At 44.2% G+C, this 19,281-nt stretch overlaps 1 protein-coding gene across 3 annotated transcripts in view; it reads left to right on the top strand.

The window, feature by feature from the left end:
* The window catches only part of ADARB1 (adenosine deaminase RNA specific B1), a 244,601-nt gene that overhangs the window by 205,630 nt on the left and 19,690 nt on the right, over positions 1-19,281 (top strand). For all 3 annotated transcript variants that reach the window (XM_077448405.1, XM_077448406.1, XM_077448404.1), the window contains one exon: positions 2,972-3,140. In XM_077448405.1, the coding sequence (XP_077304531.1) occupies positions 2,972-3,140 (169 nt within the window). The remainder of the gene's footprint in view (positions 1-2,971; positions 3,141-19,281) is intronic.

Here is a 19,281-nt window from a genome sequence, read left to right as displayed (position 1 = left end):
CCCTGGAAGATTTGGCTGCTCAATGACCAGGCCATATTTTGCAATAAGGCACTGCGTCATTTTAACTGACAATTGTGCGGCGCTGTACCCAAACAAATTTCCTTCCCATCCTTTTCGCCCACAAATAGAGCTTTCTTTTGATGGCATTTGATCACCTGTGCGGGTTTTTTATTTTGTGCTATAAACAAGAGCGGCGATTTGAAGAAAATGCAATCTTTTACTTTTTGCTATAATGTCCCACATTTTTTTCCTCGGTTTAAGCCGATATGTATTCTTCATATTTTTGGTAAACAAAAAATCGCAATAAACGCATATTGGTTTGCACAAAAGTTATAGCGTCTACAAAATAGAAGATAGATTTATGTCATTTTTTATTATCTTTTTACTAGTAATGGTGGTGGTCTGCGATTTTCATTGGGACTGTGTTATTGCGGCAGACAAATTGGACACTTGACACATTTTTGGGACCATTGACAAATATACGATGATCAGTGCTCTAAAGATGCACTGATTACTGTATAAAGATCACTGGCAGGGAAGGGATTAACTGTTCCCTAGATGTGTTCTAACTGTGGGGGACAGGGGACTGCCTAGGGGAAGAGAGATCGGTGTTCATACTTTGTATGGACACACGATCTGTCTCGTCTCTCCCCTGAAAGAGCAGGGATTTGTGTGTTTACACACACGGATCCCTGTTCTCGCTCTCATGAGCGCCCAGCGGTCATTCCGGCCACCAGGCACCCACTGCGTGCGCCCCCCCCCCAGTGGCCAAAAGGCGAAGCAACGTCATGTAATGTTTTGCCCAGCCATGCCATTCTGCCACAGTAAAACAGATGTTTTAAACATGGGTTACTATCTGTCAAGTTAAATTGTTCAGGAGAGGTTGTTAAAATGTTGCGTATACATGAAGCCTTAACTCTTAAGCCTCATGCACACTGGATGTTAACATGTTATAAAAAATGGCAGTAGCTTTGCAGTGAGTTTTTTTTCAGTTTTTGCAATAGTGTTTTTCCACATTGGCGTTTTTAGCTTTTATTTTTATTTTTTTTCAATGGATCAAAAACGTCAAATGCTGGTGAGCCGCGTTTGAGCGTTTATCAGCATTTTTAAAGTTGAAAACAGCTGAAAAACACTTGTTTTTTGGCTTTAAAACATTTTTTTTTAAACCCCCCCCCCCCCCACCCAAAAACATGGCATGGACACAGGATAAAATGATGGGGCGTTTGACTTTAGAAAAACAATCTGAAGCCAAAAACAGCTGCTGTACAAAAAGTCCAGCGTGCATGAGGCCTAAATTTTGAGAGCGTAAGATCATCTGTACCGAAAGGAGCTAGAATCTAAAATGCCAGTAAACAAGCAACATGAGGACCAAGGAGCTTTACAAATAGGTTGAGACCAAGTAGCGTCGATTTATAGATAAGTGTTGATTTTATATTAAAAAAAAAAAAATCCAACAAAAAATACTAAAAACTCTCTAGGAGCTGAAAATAACAGCGGAAGTGGGGAGTATCTGTCCAAAGAAATGCTTTAAGCCATACACTCCAGTGAGCAGGGCATTAAGAGTGGCCAAAAAAAAACATTGCAAAAAAAGTTTGGTGTTCTCTCTGGCCAAATGAGATTAAACTTTAACTTTCTGGCAATCATGGCAAGTGCTTTGTATAGCACAAACCTAACACTTCTCATACCCTGAGAACAACCTCCCCACTTAACATGGTGGTGGCAGCATCGTGCTGTGGGGATGCTTTTCAATGGCAGGGGCTGGAAAACCAGTCATGCTTGAAGGAAAGCTAAATAGCACTAAATACAGGGCAGATGTTGAAGAAAGTCTTTTTCAGTCTGCCAAAACTTGAGATTGGGTCAATTTAATTGTAGTTATAATACAAAAATATTACTAAACAGTGCTTGCATTACAGCATTTGTTATATAGTTTAATGTAAACCTGTCACCTAGGCCAATTTAGAAATTTCACTGAAGACTAACGGGTATTTTCTGGTACCCACAGATATTTACTGGTAAGTAGGTCCACTTCCATTCATTTGAAGTTTGCAGATACATTTTTTTCACTAAGACTCCTTGCCTAAATTGTATATGTAAAGTCAAAACCTTTTTCTTTTAGTTTTGAATAGAGCAGGAAATGGTAAGACCCTCTAAAACACAGGTGTCAAACTGGCGGCCAACCAGCTGTTGCGGAACTACAAGTTCCATGAGGCATTGCAATGCTGACAGTTACACATGTGACTCGCAGAGGCATGATGAGACTTGTAGTTCTGCAACAGCTGAAGGGCTGCCCGTTTGACACCGCTGGTCTAAAGTGTTTGTTTTAGGCTTTTTGTTTCTTGATTTTGTTGTGGGCTTTTATTTTATTTTTTTTCCATGGCCTGTGTCCTTGCTGGGGAGGTTAACAAGTCTGTCCTTTTTTTGCTATTTGTTACCAAGGAAAAAAAAAAAAGTACTTCACTATAAATTTGTCCTCCGAATACAAGGTGAGGGTAAAGCCTCAATTGAGGACTTCCTTATTTGCAAAGCTTTCCTCTCACCTTTACCTGTGTCTTTACCAAGAAGTTTCCCCTCCCCTTATGAGACGCATGTTTTTTGGCAGGTGTTTTAACCTCTTCAGCCCCGGAAGGATTTGCCACCTTAATGACCAGGCTTTTTTTTGCGGAACGGCTCTGCGTCGTTTTAACTGACAATTGTGCCGTTGTGCAGATATCAGTGGAAAGCTGATCCTGAATGCTCAGTCATTACTGCTAATCACCACCCTTGGCCATCCCATGCAAACAAACACAGCTTGGTGCAACTGATCATTCTATTTAGTTTTAGAGGAGAGTTGAGTAGTAGCACTAAGCCAGAAGCTGATGGCTGTGTTGGCTACCTGGTCTTGTCTGTCTCATTAAAATACTTTGCATGAAATAAAGGCAGGGGTGTACATCTTGGCTTTAGTTTGATGCATACAAAATGTGTTTTTTTGCAGACCAAGGTGATCGTCATCCAAACCGAAAAGCCAGAGGACAGCTTCGAACCAAGATAGAGTCTGGAGAAGGTACTATTCCAGTGAGGTCCAGCAGTACCATCCAAACCTGGGACGGTGTTCTGCAAGGAGAGAGGCTACTAACAATGTCTTGCAGTGACAAGATTGCAAGGTTAGAGCTTAATGAACAATGGCCGCCTTGAAGAATATATTGTTAATCCTTTTCTGCAGAGAATTCAACACACATACATTATGAGCTCTGAGATTGCACATTTAGTCTCAAATTTTAAGCATATATTTTAAATTATAAAGTAGATTCCTACAGTGATACAATTGTTACTGCGTATAAAGCTTATTTAAGAAATATTTGTATTAAACCCCATCTTCACCCAAAACATCTTTTACGAACTGTGTTGCAGCACACAGGATGGGTTATACTGCTACCTTAAAAAAATAAAATAAAAATAAATTGGCCACTGGCAAGCCAAGCTGTAAGGACAGCACAGTATTCCACTCCAAGCATGCCTCAGTTTTTTGCTAATGTCTTTTGGAGTACAGACTGCTCTGTGCCCTGAGAGAAGTAAAACAATCTTCTGCTGTTTTTAATTTCATCAAGATGATTCATTTACTTCTCAACTTTGCCTTGGTGGGACCACACCCAGACCCCACTCGGAAATAGATGTCAGGTTACCCTGTAATGTTGCCCTACAGACACTGGATTCTGTATTTGGGGGTAACCTAGGTACATGCTGTACCATGTTAGCTGCAGGGTGCTTTACAGGTCCAGCACTGAGATCCATAAGTCTAGTAGAGCCCAGGCCCTTGAGACCCTTTGGGGTTATGGCCACTGAATGGGCAAAGATTATGGATGGGACTTTCAGTAACGTCCTACCTGGGGAAGCCCTTTACTTGAAGATGGCTATTGTGGTTTGAAGCCATTACCCTGTAAATGGGAACAATAGGTTTCCCAAGGGGTTGTCAGCAGAGGATCGCTTGTGGTTTAAATTTTTCAGAGTTTGTAGCCTGGGTGCCTCACTTATGCAGCCACGTTTTAAGCCTAAAACAGCCTCCGTTTCCCCTGACTTCAACTGCACAAGCAATCCCTCGCAGTATATGCTGCCTTCAGTGAGGATCACAGGCAACAGTAACTGCTCCTGCCCAGCAGTGTATTGTGAGTAGCCCTCAATTTTCACACCTATATCATGTGGATCATAGGTGCAAGGGGATGGCCCTGAGGGTCCTGCTCGCTCAACTTGAACAACATAGTGGGTGGGTATGCTGTCTCCAGTGACGCTTCAGATGTCAGTTTCAACAGTTGCACACCCCATCCCTTTTTCTGGGTTAGTTCTAAGGCCCTCCTTAACCCTTTCTGGGGTGGCTCACGCCTTTTGTCTGGGGGGGGTTTCTAATACCAGGTCAGATTTTATAGGTCAGCTCTCAGCTTTTAAATACACACATCGCAGAGGTCACAAGTTCTGTTTTGCATCAAAGTTGGAAGATGAGAATGGTGCCTTGTCAGGTTCCAAGGATTTTAAAAGCTTAAGAACGCCATTTCTGTCCTGATAGATGCAGAAAACTTGCGCTTTGAAATGGAGCTACCTAAGTAACCTGGTCAAAGGTCACTTACCTGGGCCCTTTCAAAATGTCTCTGCCTGCAAAAGCCTTCTGTCACACTCATATAGTTACATAGTAGGTGAGGTTGAAAAGACACAAGTCCAACCTATGTGTGTGACTGTATGTTGTGGTCATTCAGATGCTTAGCTAATAGTTTTTGGAAACTATCGATGCCCCCTGCTGAAACCGCTGCCTGTGGAAGGGAATTCCACATCCTTGCAGCTCCTACAGTAAAGAAGCCTCTATGCAGTTTAAGGTAAAACCTTCTAATTTTTATGAGTGGTCATGTCTTATTAAACTCCTTTCCGTGAATAGGTTTTATCCCTATTGGGTCACCAGTATAGTATTTGTAAATCATGACATGCACCAATCCTTCGTACCTCCCTTTTTGGATCAAGTCCTTGGTTTAGAGTAGACGATGAATCCTCTTCCCTTGACAAAAGTGGTGCCAGTTTTTTGATGGGGCTAGAGTAGTCTTACTGCTCCTTCCTGAAGACCACTTAGAAAAGCGTTCAAAACAGTGAGAACTCTGCTTCGTCCTTGACTATACAATATACTATCCTTGTCAGGCTCAGGATTGAGGACCATAGGCACATAGTGTCATTAATCAAAATCAAAGAATATTTTATATGCATTCTATTTTTACTGACATACACATAGAACTGCAGAAATGTAAGGGTGTGGTATCTGAAGTTGTTTTTGTGCTTTTTTTAGGGACTTTTCTACAATTTTCATTTGTTTCTCTTTGGGTAATGGGGTATCCTAATCTGTGTTTTCAGAATTAAGCTGGTTTAGAAATATCTTGCCCTCATGCATCATCGATGCAGTTCACAGAAAGCCTTTCTCGTTTCATGAAGGGCTTGTCATAACTTGATTTTTGAAACGTGAACATGTCTTGCTTGAAATCCTGAAGCAATCCAAGGCTACACTGCATAAGGGAAAGATCAGTTCCCAGCTCAAATCCCTTTAAACTAGCAGCATGATCATCAGAAGGAAAGTCTTTTGTTACCTTGTCACTGTCCGAGACAATTTTGTGAAGCCTAAGGTTGGTAGTGGTATCCCATCTTGACTTCCCTTGAGAAGATGATTTGCTGTTTCTTCTGTAGGCAGAGGTTTAAGCCGGTTTATGTTGAAAATTATTTTCCAAACATTCACATGCATCAGATCTGATTTTCTTTTTCACCTTCAGCTGTTATCAGCCCATAAATTGCTAAAGCAGGAGGGTTGTTACCGTAAACTTGTACTTTCAGTCAGTAGACTATGACTTCGCTGACAGCATTGTTGAGATACTGTCCGAATCTGAGGACGTTTCTGTTGTCTCAAATGATAAAACAGTGGAGCCTTTACTTTGGCCATAACGGCAATCAGTTCTTGTCTGAAGCACAGCAGACCTGTAAATTTGTTCAGATTAGGCCCAGTAAGAAAGGAATCATTGAGGGAAACCTCTTTATCGAGAATTTTGGTCAAAAGACTCTGATCTGGCTTGAATATGGTACATACCAATGCAAGGGAAGTTCCAACATTCCTATCCTTCCTTGAGAGGTGGAGCAGGCTCAGTATGATCTCTTACCCAACAAGTGTGTTTCTATTCAGGGTGCATTGTAAAGAAGTAAATTCATGCTTCTGCATACTGAAAATGAATTGGTAGTTTTTTTTGAGGCACAAAATGGTAGTGGTGCCATCCAGCTGTTGGAAACTTCCATATAGAATTCCTTACTAAGTATTTGGGAACTGCTTGTCTTCCATGGTAGCTGTTGGCTCACTATCTAAAGCAGTTACATCAAACGCTGTGGTGCCAACATTTTCATCCAAGAAATAATGGACCCGGTTATCGCCTTGTATGAAGAACTGTTGCGTGCCTTTTACTGCAAAGTCTGTCTTTTACATGGTGGTGATGTTGGCACAGTTCAAAACGCCTAAGGCAGCCATTTGATAGGACGCATCTTAAGACACTATGGAAGACCTCCTGACATTACCCAAACAGATATTGCCTATGATGAACCATCCTAGGTTCAGGCATATGGTGCACAATCTGGCCCATAGATTTTTTTTTTTTAAGCCTTGTGTACCCTTGGAATGCCAATGCCAAGAAGCAGGAGAATATCAGAATTTCTGTCAAGAGCTGATGTGGTCAGCTATTCACCTCAAGTGAGAGGCAGCTGCAGGAGTAGGAATTTCCTCTCCATTGATTGGAATCTGGTTAACCCAGAGTGGGAAATGGTATTTCTACACTGCCATTAAGGGGAGCCTACTACAAGACCAGCGGCTCTTCTGCCTAAAACCTTTATAATGCTAGCACAGATGCCCAGGGTTTATGGTAAGGCTTGTCCTGTTAAGCTTAACAGGTCAAAAATCTTTGAAGTTGCAAGAGACCTGTTACTCAGATCATCTATAATAGTATACAGTCTCTTGCAAGCTTTTCGGGTTGGCCCTTGGGGTATTTACGAACTAAGCATATTTTGGCACAGGATTTTTTTTGTGTCCTACTCCAGACGTCTGTACCTGTGGAGAAAACTGGAGAATGAGACTTTGTTGTGCTCTTCTCACCATTCTTTGCCTCAGGAGGAAGACCTGTAGACACAGTGGCACTGTCTTAAAATGAGTGGAAGCACTAGCATGTGATCACTGCTATATTCTATGCACTTGTTAGTAACCTTACAGCTTTTAGCATGGTGTTTTTGTGGAAGCCCAGCATTTGATGCAAACTCCAAATTTCTTTAAAGCGCTTTTGCATTCTTGCAAGCATTTCTCTGTGAAGCCAATACACTTTCTAACCAGGTGTGGTTTGCTATGAATGGGGTGATTTGTGTTTCAATTTTCTTGTTCCGATCAGTCATATTTAGGGACTGGAGTAGGTTCAGAGAGAATCGGTCTTCACAGAAACTGGCCCCCTGCAGTCTCTGAAATGTGTGAGCTTGCAGGCCTTGGAGAAGGTGGCCCAAGAGTTTGACTCCTCAAAGAAGAAACTTGGTTCATTCTTAAGCCCTCGTACACACGATCAGATTGTTGGCCAACAAATGTCAGACCCTTTTCTGAAGTGTGTGTGCCAGGAACTTGTCTTCCTTACAAGCGGCACTCAATTGCCTGCCAATGAACACTAACGTAGTGACAAACTACGTGGAATTTCAGTTCTTGGGCGCCACCCTTTGGGCACCTTCTGCTAATGTTGTGTTTGAGCATTGATTCCGAGAATGCGTGTTTGTACTTAGGACTTTTGTGTGACGGACCGGTATCTGCTGTAAACTTACTAGCCGGCCATCCAACATTGTTGGCCCAAAGTTAGACAACAATTGTCTGGAGCGTACTAACAGTTGGGTTTTAGGTAAACAGTCTATCATACAATTCCCTGCCGAAAATGTGATTGTGTACGAGGCTTTAGTATCTGCAATTCTCCTAGGAAACTCAGAAGTGAGGAAAGGAAATATTATTTTTTTCCTTGATCAAAGTGATGCTCATTTTTCCTGTATACCAAAGTAGCTTGCAGACTATTGGGTTTCACTACGTCGCTATCAATTTTGACAAATTTAAGCTCCGAGAAGGTCGCAGAGCTCTTGAAACTTTAGTTCAGGGGTGACCAACCTTTTGATCTTCCTGGGTCACATTGGAAGAAGAGGAATGGTCTTGAGACACGTTTGCTTGAGCACGGCAGCCCATTCATTAACTAGCAGTTCTTTATCAGCTTCATAATTCTGGTGAACCTTTCAAGTTGGTTTAGCCAAGCATTTGCTTTATCTGCTTCCTGATCTGGAAAAAAATCTCTTTGCTTCAGTTTCCACCGAATTTTTTTTTTTTGCTGTGACATGTTGATGGTGAGAGTTAAACTGGCAGTCTTTTGAGAGGTATCAATTGCTAAGCTCTCTGAGGTTTGTTTACTAAAGCTAGAGAGTGTAAAATCAGGTGCACTTCTGCATAGAAACCAGTCAGCTTCCATGTTTTATTGCCAAAGCTTAATTGAACAAGGTGAGTTTAGAAGCTGGTTGGCTACCATGTTTAGCTGAACCACATTCTTAGTGCACTAGTTTTAGTAGATCTCTCTGGTGTGTATTTGCGAAGAACAGACTGCTTTGTGTCTCAGTTGTTTGAGGAGGTGGTATTAGCAGAAATGAGAATGGCATGTGGCAATGCAGACAGGTTCCCCTGAATGCACACATTGACTTGTTTAACCGTCCCATTTTAAACAAAAACTCTGAATTGTAGGCTTTAGGTTACTCCTCTGTGGCCCGCCACCTCCTGCTCTGGGATGGTGGGTTGGCAAGCCCATATCGCAGGTTCCCGGCCACCAGCTATACCTGCCTGGGGCACAGCAGCAGCCAGCTATACCTTCTGGGAATCCTAAGGAAGAAATGAAGATTGAGGTGCAGGTAAACCACAGGGCATCAGTGTGAAAGCAGCTTTCGGCCCCTTTCACACGATCAGTCTGATCAGGTCTGTCCTGTCTATTTTTCAGGTGGATACTATCGGACCCTCCATTCACCTCCTATAAGAGTGGCAGATGTAAACGGGCTTGTGTCCATTTATACCCACTTATCGCCAATCCGATTCACTTGGGAAAAATAGAGGGGGATCCGTCCCCTTCTGTCTCATCAGATCGGAGGGCCCATAAAGTAGAACAGGCTGTGTCTGTGTCCGCTCTGCATATGCATAGTGAACACGGACCTGTCATCTGCATGCTGTGCTTATTGTGGCCTGCGACCGGTAACCAAGTTGCTAAAGTGGCCCTTGCTCCTGGAAAGGTTAAGAACCCCTGAATTAGTCTAGCTAATAGCTTGGCAGACAGTGACTCTTTCCAAATAATCCTGCCAATTTTGTAGAAAGCCTTCATCGAAAGCTTGTGCTGCTCTTCACAGATGAACTTCAGGTAGGTCATGGATTTGGTTGTGCTTTTAGCAATGGACCACTCATCTGTGAGGTCTTCTGACCAGGGTTCAGTCAATTATGTCATCTCAGTGTTGTATGTAAACCATTGGGAAACCAGAGTTCTCATGGCTGAAAAGTAGTTTTGATTCACACTTTGATATTGACCTTCTGGCCTATCAGGTTCAACACACTGCACTTTTTTTTTTTTCCTCAAAATCCAGGGATACTTGTGTTTTTATTTTATTTTTTTCTGCCTGGATTCCCTGTTGGCTCCATGAGATCAGATGAACCTGATTTATGTATTTCCTTCTCGGAAGCGCCCTCTTCACCTACTTTGCAGGATGGAGATAGTATAGTGATTCCTATTGTACCAAACTGGACCAGATGACTGCTGTATTTGGAGCTCATCAGGCTCCTGTGGACAATTCGTGGCCTCTTCCAGATCGTTTGAATCTTCTGTCCCAACTAGTTTACCACAACATTTGGCTGTTGAAGCCCAGGCTCTGAGCGGTATAGGTCTTTCTGATTCAGTTAATAAATGAATTATTAAAGGCTAGGAAGTAAATTTGCAGTCATCCATCACATCTAGAAAGCGTAATTTTCAATGGCTCAGTATCTGGCCTCGATTACCATCATGGGTCAAATGTCAGCACCAGTGATTCTCTTTAGCAACTGTAGCAGAGCGTCCCAGAGAGCCAGGAAAAGTCCTGTTCGGGATTTATACCTCTCCCAGGCTCCTCTCATACACATTCAGGAATCTGTGATCCAGTTCGGGTCTTGGTCCTCCTCCCTAGGCTAGTTTAGGCTCACCTGAGCAGACAGCCTTTGCTATCTGCCTGGGACATTCACACCAAGTTAGTTTGTGAAGAGAAGTAAGGTTGGTAAAACCTGTTAAACAGTTCTTTGTAGAGACTGACAAGCGTTAGGCTTGTTCAGCCTGGTAGTGAGGGCCTGCAGACTGTATAGCTAGAGCCGTGACACGGCTAGGTTTTGTTTTGCTACTTTGACCTTTATTTTATTTTCTGGAGCACTGTACAGCACCTGTATATGGACTTGTATATACTACAAATAAACACAGCACTGTTGGTCACTTAATTTCTGGACTTGGTATCTGTGCCTGAGAAACTGCTCACCCCAGGGAGCTTTATACCTGCTACCTGTCCCCCAGGTTACACAACTTATTGCTTCTCACTTCCCAGTGAAAGCTTTTGTGAAGGGCGCCACTCATTGTTATGCCTGTACATTTCCCATTCACTCTGGATTTTAACCTGGTTCTGTCAGCACTTCAAAAACTGCCAGTTTGGATTTTTTCTCCAGCCTTACTGGCAAGGTTGCCTTTCTTGTCACCATCACCTCTGTGAGGTGAGTTTGAGTTGACAGCCTTGACCTGTAAATAATTCTCTTGTACTACACAAGGGTAGGGTTGTTTTGAGACCCAGGGCCACGTTTCTTCCCAATGTGCTTTCCCCTTTTTACCTTAATCAGGACATTGTTCTTCCTACTCTATCTTGTTCCTAAACCTGTTCATCTCTCAGCTGCAGCTTCTTTTTGTCATTCCTTAACCACTTTCAGACCGGACCATTTTGCTGGTAAATGACCAGAGGTCTTTTTACACTTTGGCACTGCGCTGCTTTAACTGGTAATTGCGCGGTCATGCAATGTTGTACCCAAACGAAATTTGCGTCCTTTTCTTCCCACAAATAGAGCTTTCTTTTAAAGGTATTTGACTGACTCTGCGATTTTTATTTTTTGCGATATAAACGTAAAAAGACCGCAAATTTTGAAAAAAAATGATATTTTCTACTTTTTGTTATTAGAAAAATCCAATAAACTCAATTTTAGTCATACATTTAGGCCAAAATTTATTCAGCCACATGTCTTTGGTAAAAAAAAGTCAATAACTGTATATTTATTGGTTTGCGCAAAAGTTGTCACATCTACAAACTAAGGTACGTTTTCTGGAATTTACGCAGCTTTTAGTTTACGACTGCCTATCTCATTTCTTGAGGTGCTAAAATGGCAGGGCAGTACAAAACCCCCCCAAATGACCCCATTTTGGAAAGTAGACCCCCCTAAGGAAATTGATAAGTGGCATGTTGAGCCCATTGAATATTTTATTTTTTTGCCTCAAGCGATTGAATGACAAAATTTTTTTTTTTTTTTTTTTTTTTTTTTTTTTTACACAAAGTTGTCATTAAATGATATATTGCTCACACATGCTATGGGCATATGTGAAATGACACCCCAAAATAAATTCTGCTGCTTCTCCTGAGTACGGGGATACCACATATGTGGGACTTTTTGGGAGCCTAGCCGCGTACGGGGCCCCGAAAACCAAGCACCGCCATCAGGCTTTCTAAGGGCGTAATTTTTTGATTTCACTTCTCACTACCTATTACAGTTTTGAAGGCCATAAAATGCCAAGATGGCACAAAACCCCCACAAATGACCCTATTTTAGAAAGTAGACACCCCAAGCTATTTGCTGAGAGGCATGTTGAGTCCATGGAATATTTTATATTTTGCCACAAGTTGCGGGAAAATTACAAACTTTTTTTTTTTTTTTTTTTTTACACAAAGTTGTCACTAAATGATATATTGCTCACGCATGCCATGGGCATATGTGAAATGACACCCCAAAATAAATTCTGCTGCTTCTCCTGAGTATGGGGATACCACATATGTGGGACTTTTTGGGAGCCTAGCCGCGTACGGGGCCCCGAGAACCAAGCACCGCCTTCAGGCTTTCTAAGGGCGTTACAGTTTTGAAGGCCATAAAATGCCAAGATGGCACAAACCCCCCCCAAATGACCCCATTTTGGAAAGTAGACACTTTTTTTTTAAATTTACGGGTACACTAGTGAGACTAGGTAATAAATGGCGGGTGCCCTGAAACTATAAAAAAATAACTAACCAACCAGCGTCACCTGTAACAGTTATATGGTGATCACTGGTGAAAGGGTTAACTAGGGGGCAATCAGGGGGCTTTATGCGGTAGTATATGGGGGTCCCTGGCGCTATAAAAAGCTGCGGCGAACCTAAATACCTACCTGCCTAACTAGCGTCACCTGTGACACTAATACAGCGATCAGAAAAACGATCGCTTATTAGGCTGGGTTCACACTGGAGCGATGCGGGAACGCCATGAATCCGCGGCGGGTTCCCGCATCGCATGCCTCCCGGCGGCAGTTCACACTGCCCTATGCGAACTGCTGGGAGTGTCAGTGAAATGTTAATGACACCCCCAGATCAGTTCGCATATCGCAGTGCGATCTGCAAACTCGGATCGCATGGTGTGAACACCCATGCGATCCGATTCTGCTGCGGACCAAAAAAAGGGTCCCGTGCGAATTTGCGGCGGGTGCGGCGAATGGCTGAACTCGAATCGCAGAGATCGGATGTGATTTGCACTGCAGTGCGGTGCGAATCACATCCGTTCTCATAAACCGCTGCAATGTGAACCCAGCCTTAGTGACACTGGCGACGGGGGGTGATCACGGGGTTAAACCTTTATTGGGGGGGGTTAGGGGGGTACATTAGAACTAAAGGGGGCTAACCCTAACTGCCCTAACAGTTATTACAGTCACAAATGACACCAATGCAAAAAAAAAAATGCATTGGTGTCACTGTGACTGGGGGGGGGCAGGGGTAATTGGGGGGGTGATCGGGGGGTAAAGGGGGGGTGTGAGTGTGCCTGGCATGTTCTACTGTGTAGTGCTTGTGCAACTCACCGATGCTCTCTCCTCGGTGCCGGAACGAAAAATACCGACACGGAGGAGAGATTACATCACTTCCTCTCCTGTGTTTACATTACAGGAGAGGAAGTGATGCAATGCTTCACTCCCATTCGTCAGGAGCGATCGCGAGGGGGTGGCCATGAATGAATGGCCGCCTCCTCATCACCGATCGCTCCTGCATGGATACCGACCGCCGCAGGCACCGGGGGGGGGGGGGGCCCGATCGGCCCCCCCACCCGCGGGAAGGCAGGGACGTACAGGTACGCCCATATGCCTGCCCGTGCCATGCTGTCGACGTACATCGACGTGCGGCGGTCGGGAAGTGGTTAAGGAACAGTCTGCTTGTGTCACTAGGTGGATTTGTCAGCTAATTATCCATTCTGATGACTTCAGGGGCAAGGTCCCCCCTCTTCTGGTTAAAGTACACACAATTCAATCAGTTAATATACTGTATTTCAGCTTCAAGCAATTCTCTTCACACATTTACATTTTGCCAGGTCCGTTCAGGATGTTCAGGCCTCAGCCGGATGCTGGCTTTGGGCATAAGGTTCTTCAAGTGATACTTTGGGCTTTGTTGAGCCACCCTTGTTAACTTGTTGGTTTGTTCCTTGTTGCCCTGTTAGCATTTTGTTTACCGTTACCCAGAATACTTTGTGTGTTCTGTAACATACAATTAAGAAAATTGTTTTACAGGACACAAGCTCCTCCCTTCCGTTATGATCCACTGATTGCTTGCTAATAAACTGAGGCATGGTGGGAGGGGTTATATATTGTAGTTTAAAATGACATCTGTAGCAATTATGTTAGTTTTATCAGTGAATAGCTAGTGGAAAGAAATGTAATTAAACTAATTGTAAATCACTTTGATCAATATCTTCCGTTACCTTTTTAAACTTGATATTGATGGCCTTAGCAGATGCCATATAATGTTTTATCTGTATCAAAATATTTTCGAAGATCCATTGATAAAATTAACATTAAAATGTGGTTAAAATTTGTTTAATCAGTGAAGTAGCAGCTACTTTAATATGTGTATATGAAACAGACACCAACTCCTAAGACCAGTAAATTGGTTAACCCTTCTAGGGGGAACGGGTGTTAATATACAACATTTCATCATATGTAGCAATCTGGAGGCAATAGATGCTGAGTTTACCTTTTCAATGCAATGATGTGCAGCTGGCTGTAACCAATCATTCAGTACTTGCTAAAGAAGGCTTGATGTCTACTGTATACTTCACTGGAATCCAGAGCGAGAACTGAACTGTAGGAGGTACTCCTCATAACCAATGCTATAAGTTGAATATCCCCAGTTCTCTATAAGCTAAATACCCTCGGTATATTTTATGTTCTTAAAATATGCATAGTGGATGCACAGAACTGCAAATTTTTGTCACGTAAAATGGTTCCCCTCTGAAATGGATATTTTGATGATAGGCAACTCCTATCCTCGTATTGATTAGTGGTTCCAAATTAATAACTACTGCAGTAGGGAACAGACATAAAAGATACGCTCAGCATCTTTCCAAATAACCGTTCTCCTTTATTATGACGCATTTGAGGGTTTTTATACACATGATTACGTAGGTATCACATTAATATTACAATTGTACATTTATGGTAACAAGGGGCGTTGCATAGGCAGGCTAATTCTAATCAGGACACAATCACAGTGAGGGCATCGTGCAATACATATAAAATAGAATACAATTATATACAGAACCTACAAATTTCCATTACACCTCTATATGTTTTAACCCTGTATTTAGCTACTTGGCTGATCAGATTTGTTATTTCTGTATTACTGCGTATAAAGATGTAGCATTTGGGAGAGACTGCAAGTCAAATAAAACATGGTTGGTTAGAGGAAGCCTGTTTTGAGAAACATTGAGGCTGCTATTGCTAACCACCAGAAAAAGCGTGTTTTTTTTTTTTTTTGTTTTGTTTTTTTTTTTGTTTTTTTTACATTTAGCTTTCAGTGCATTTTGTTGCTGAACTGGAACACATATGCAGATTCAGCTTTGCTGTGTTGGAAAGATGTCTTATGTCAGAAAGCGGACTTGCTGTTTGATTATCCTAAGGAAGCAGCTTTTCCGTAAGTCACGCTGCTTTCTAGCTCCAGGGCAGAAATGTTCTAAATTGGTATAGCTTCATTTCCCTAGAATTGGCACACCAGTCTTGGACAGGTCGCTTTTATCAATACGGTGTGTGTGTGTGTATATATATATATATATATATATATATATATGTGTATGTGTATGTGTATGTGTATGTGTATGTGTATATATATATATATATATATGTGTGTGTATGTGTGTGTGTATATATATATATATATATATATATATATATATATATGCCTGTATTTGTAGGAGGAGCCTGAGAGGGCTATTTAATCCTCCTCCTCTGTCAAGGCCAGTGTTGTCTGCGTTTCTGGGTGATGCTGTCACTCCTGGCTACCTTGCAGAGCAGCGGTCTGCCTTAGCAATGGTCCCCCCTGTCATCCATGGGTTCCACCGGCTGTTTGGTGTCCCCCCTTGCAGCCCATGTGTCCAGCATCGTGGGGGGAGGCAGCCGCCACTTCTCCCGGCACTCATGGGGGGGGGGTGGCTGTCCTTCTATCCTCCACCCACTTCCTCACTATAGCCAGCGTGCTGTCTGCTTCTCCTGGCATTCATGCCGGTGGGCAGCGGGGTGCATTCTCCTGTCATGTGGCACCTCATACTCTCGCCGCCCGCCTTCTCCCCATGTACTTTGGCTCCACGTGGCAGCCCGCTGTTTCTACCATTGTGGGGGAGGGAGGGGGTTGGCCGGCCCTGCTCCTCTCTCCCCATGTGCACATGGCTCCGCCTGCCCATTCTCCCGGTGTGTGTGTGTGTGTGTGGGGGGGGGGGGGATTGGCCGCCACCAGCTCCCCTTCTCTTCTCACATGGGCAGTCCTCCGCCAGCAGTTTCTCCCATTGTGGGGGGGAGGGGGGGGTGGGTTGGCCACCTGCCAGCTCCTCTCTCTCCCCATGTGCATGTCGCTCTGCCTGCCGATTCTCCCGATGTGGGGGGAGTGGGAGGTGATCGGCCGCCTACCGGCTCCTCTCTCTCTCCCCATGTGTGTATCGCTCCGCTGTGGGGGAGGGGGAGGTGATCGGCCGCCGCCAGCTCCTTCTCTTCTCACATGGGCATTGCTCTGCCCGCCGATTCTCCCGGGGGGGGGGGGTTGGCCACCCGCCAGCTCCTCTCTCCCCATGCTCTTTCTACATCTGGTGGCCTCCCGCAGGTTCTGGGGGGGGGGAATTGGCACATCTGGTGGGGGGGGTCAGTGATCTGCCCCCTCCTGCTCCTCTCCTCTGGCTCCACAAGGAGGGCTGGCCGACGGTGCTCTGGGGGGGGAGGGGGGGGAGATAAATGGTCACCTGTCCGTTGCTCTTTTCCTCCCCATGGTTCTGACATCTCTGCAGCAATCTTGACAATGGCCGGTCATGAGCTGACAGGTCTACCAGGGTTACTGGTAATTTTGCTTTCTTTGGTCAGTGTTTTGATCAAAGCCAGCGTTTTTCTGTCTTGAGCGTTTTTCTGTCTTGAGCGTTTCGTCCAGCATTTTTTCACCATAGCCTTTCTGCCCCTGGAATTCGGTCATAGCCTTTCTGCCTCTGCATTTCCGTCACAGTAGTCTGCCAGCATGTTGCCCAGCATTTCTGTCTTTGCATTTCGGTCTCAGTGTTCAGCCTCAGCGTGTTTTCGGTCATTGCATTTCTGGCCAGGATTCTGCTGTTGCGTTGCTGCCTCAGCTTTTCTGTTTTATAGCGTTTCTGTCCCAGGGTTTCTGGCATTGCATTCATGCTTCAGCGTTTCAGTCTTGGTTTTGCTGTCATTGCGTTTCTGCCCTGGTTTCTGTCACTACGTTTCTACATCAGCATGAAGTTTCAGCGTTTTCCTGTCATGGCGTGTTGTGTTTTCTGTCATGGCGTGTTGTGTTTTGTCGTAGCGTTTCTGTCATGGCATTGATAGTTTTGTGTTGCTGCCAGCATGACTGACATAGTATTTCAGCCTTGGTGTTCAGTCTGAGTTTCTCAAAGGGGCGTTGTTCGCTCATGGCATACTCCGGTAGTCTTTCATCTTCGTTGATTGTCATGTCCCATCGTGTCTGTGTCATGTTTGTACTTGGGTCAGGTAGCTAGGGCTCACACGTCGGGATCTGTCACGTCTACAGATCCATACGGGCTGAGGTTTCATTTAATTGATGTCCTCAATCTTCTCGCCCATATACCATACGTCATACGATGCATGTTCATTCGCATCTATACGACTACCCACCACGGCCTGTGGATACACTAACCCTGAGTTTTTCTGCTAATTAACTGTCTCTGCGCTGCAGGTTACTCGGGCTCACTTACCCCTTACATATGGGTGGGGGGGGTCCGTCATCAGGTTCATTTACGCGCAGTGGTCTTGACATTTCGGCTCATGTTTCATTCTTGGGTAGGCAGGGGGGGCATTGTTCTCATGTCTGGTTGTCTCATTTCTCCAGGTTGGGTTGTCTTGGCATCCATACCGATATCAACCATGCTTGCACTCGCTTCCATCAGCCCGGCCGTTGTTGGGGGGGCTAGTTGATTGGTGCTGATGTAGTTTCACCACTGGGTTCACCCTTGGGTCAGAAGCAGTCGTCCATTTTCTTCAGTTGATGTCCTGTTGCGTTGAGTCCCTTGAGTTACCGTACAGGGATGTATTGTCTCTCTCAGGGTGGGTACTTAGCCACGTCCCCGTGTCAGTCCTTGGGTGGTAGGTTGGGCTAACGTCGTCATGATTCTGGATTTCACTCTTGGCTCTGATCTTGTTTAGCATTTTGCTTGGAGTTCTACGCAGGGACTTTTTTCCCGATCCCCAGCCTGTTCTAAGTAGGGTGGCTTCGGTCACTTTGGGTATTATCTGTATCGTGCCAGGGGACTATTTCCACGGAATGGAGTCTGGCCCTCCTTCCTGTTAGGTCTCAGGCTGAAGCATGACCCGATCGTATCCGGTGGGACCAGTGTCCTATGTCTGCCTTGGTTTCTCCACATTCGATGTTATTGCCATGGTGCATGTGCCTTATCCGCTTACTCCATCACATCCTTCAGGTATCCAGCTTCTCACACTCCTGCTAGGGGTCTTTTTTGGCACACACCCTCTGACTTCCCCGGATTAAGTATGGGTAGGCCAGGGATTGGAGGGGATGTCTGAGTTATTTTCCTGGTGTTCGTTGAAGTATTGTGATTTTCTCGGCCATCATTAGCAGGGGTACCTCGAGCCAGGCCTTGTTCCTTTCCCCCCACGTATCCCTCTCATTTCACAAGCAGTTCATTTTCGGGTCAGGGTGTCTCGGGCATTAGGCTCAATCCAATCTTTCACGGGATGTTCAGTTGGGTTCAAGGTAGTTTTGCAGGTTCTATAGGGGGGTTCCTTCTCAAGTCAGGAGTCGGTGTGTTCTCTTGTCACAGCGGATACTTGCTGGATATTTACGGTTGCCATCCAGCACATGCCATTATCTGCGATCATTTATTACCTTCCCTTCTTCACCTAAATTTGTGTCTTTTTTGCCCTCTTTTTAGGCATACTGACCAGCTAGGCCAAGGCACACCTCAGGCCTAGGTTCTTAGGGGTATCGCATTTCCCACCTGAAGACTCTGAAAATCCAATAAACTTTGAATATATATATTTGTAGTCAAACAATACAAAAAAGGAAGGAGTACAAGGCATCAATGACAAAGAACAGGAGGGATAGGCTGGTCTTAACGTCCATATGATGGCACGTGTCAATCAGTCATTACAAAAAATGACACATGACATTGAACTCCCCTATGAAGGGAAAATATACAGACCAGAACTTAAAAAACACAAAGGGAAAAAACTAATGTTATGTCTGGGGAAGCAGAGAGACACACTTTTCTTATGATTTGATTGAAGAGGGGCCACTATGGAACAGAAAATGTAGGGGGGTTTACTTTCTAAAGGTCCTTTTTTTTAATCCATGGGGTAATTGAGTCCCAAAAGGCTCTAATATTATGGCAAAACCACTAAAGGGGGAGAAACGTGCCTCCGTCACAGCTGCTCCAACATTGGGCATTAACAGTTG

This window comes from Lithobates pipiens, unplaced genomic scaffold (assembly GCF_037356315.1).
Source record: "Lithobates pipiens isolate NorthernLeopardFrog02 unplaced genomic scaffold, aLitPip1_a1.2 Scaffold_22, whole genome shotgun sequence".
NCBI lineage: Eukaryota > Metazoa > Chordata > Amphibia > Anura > Ranidae > Lithobates > Lithobates pipiens.
This window is presented reverse-complemented; position numbering and strand designations above follow the sequence as displayed.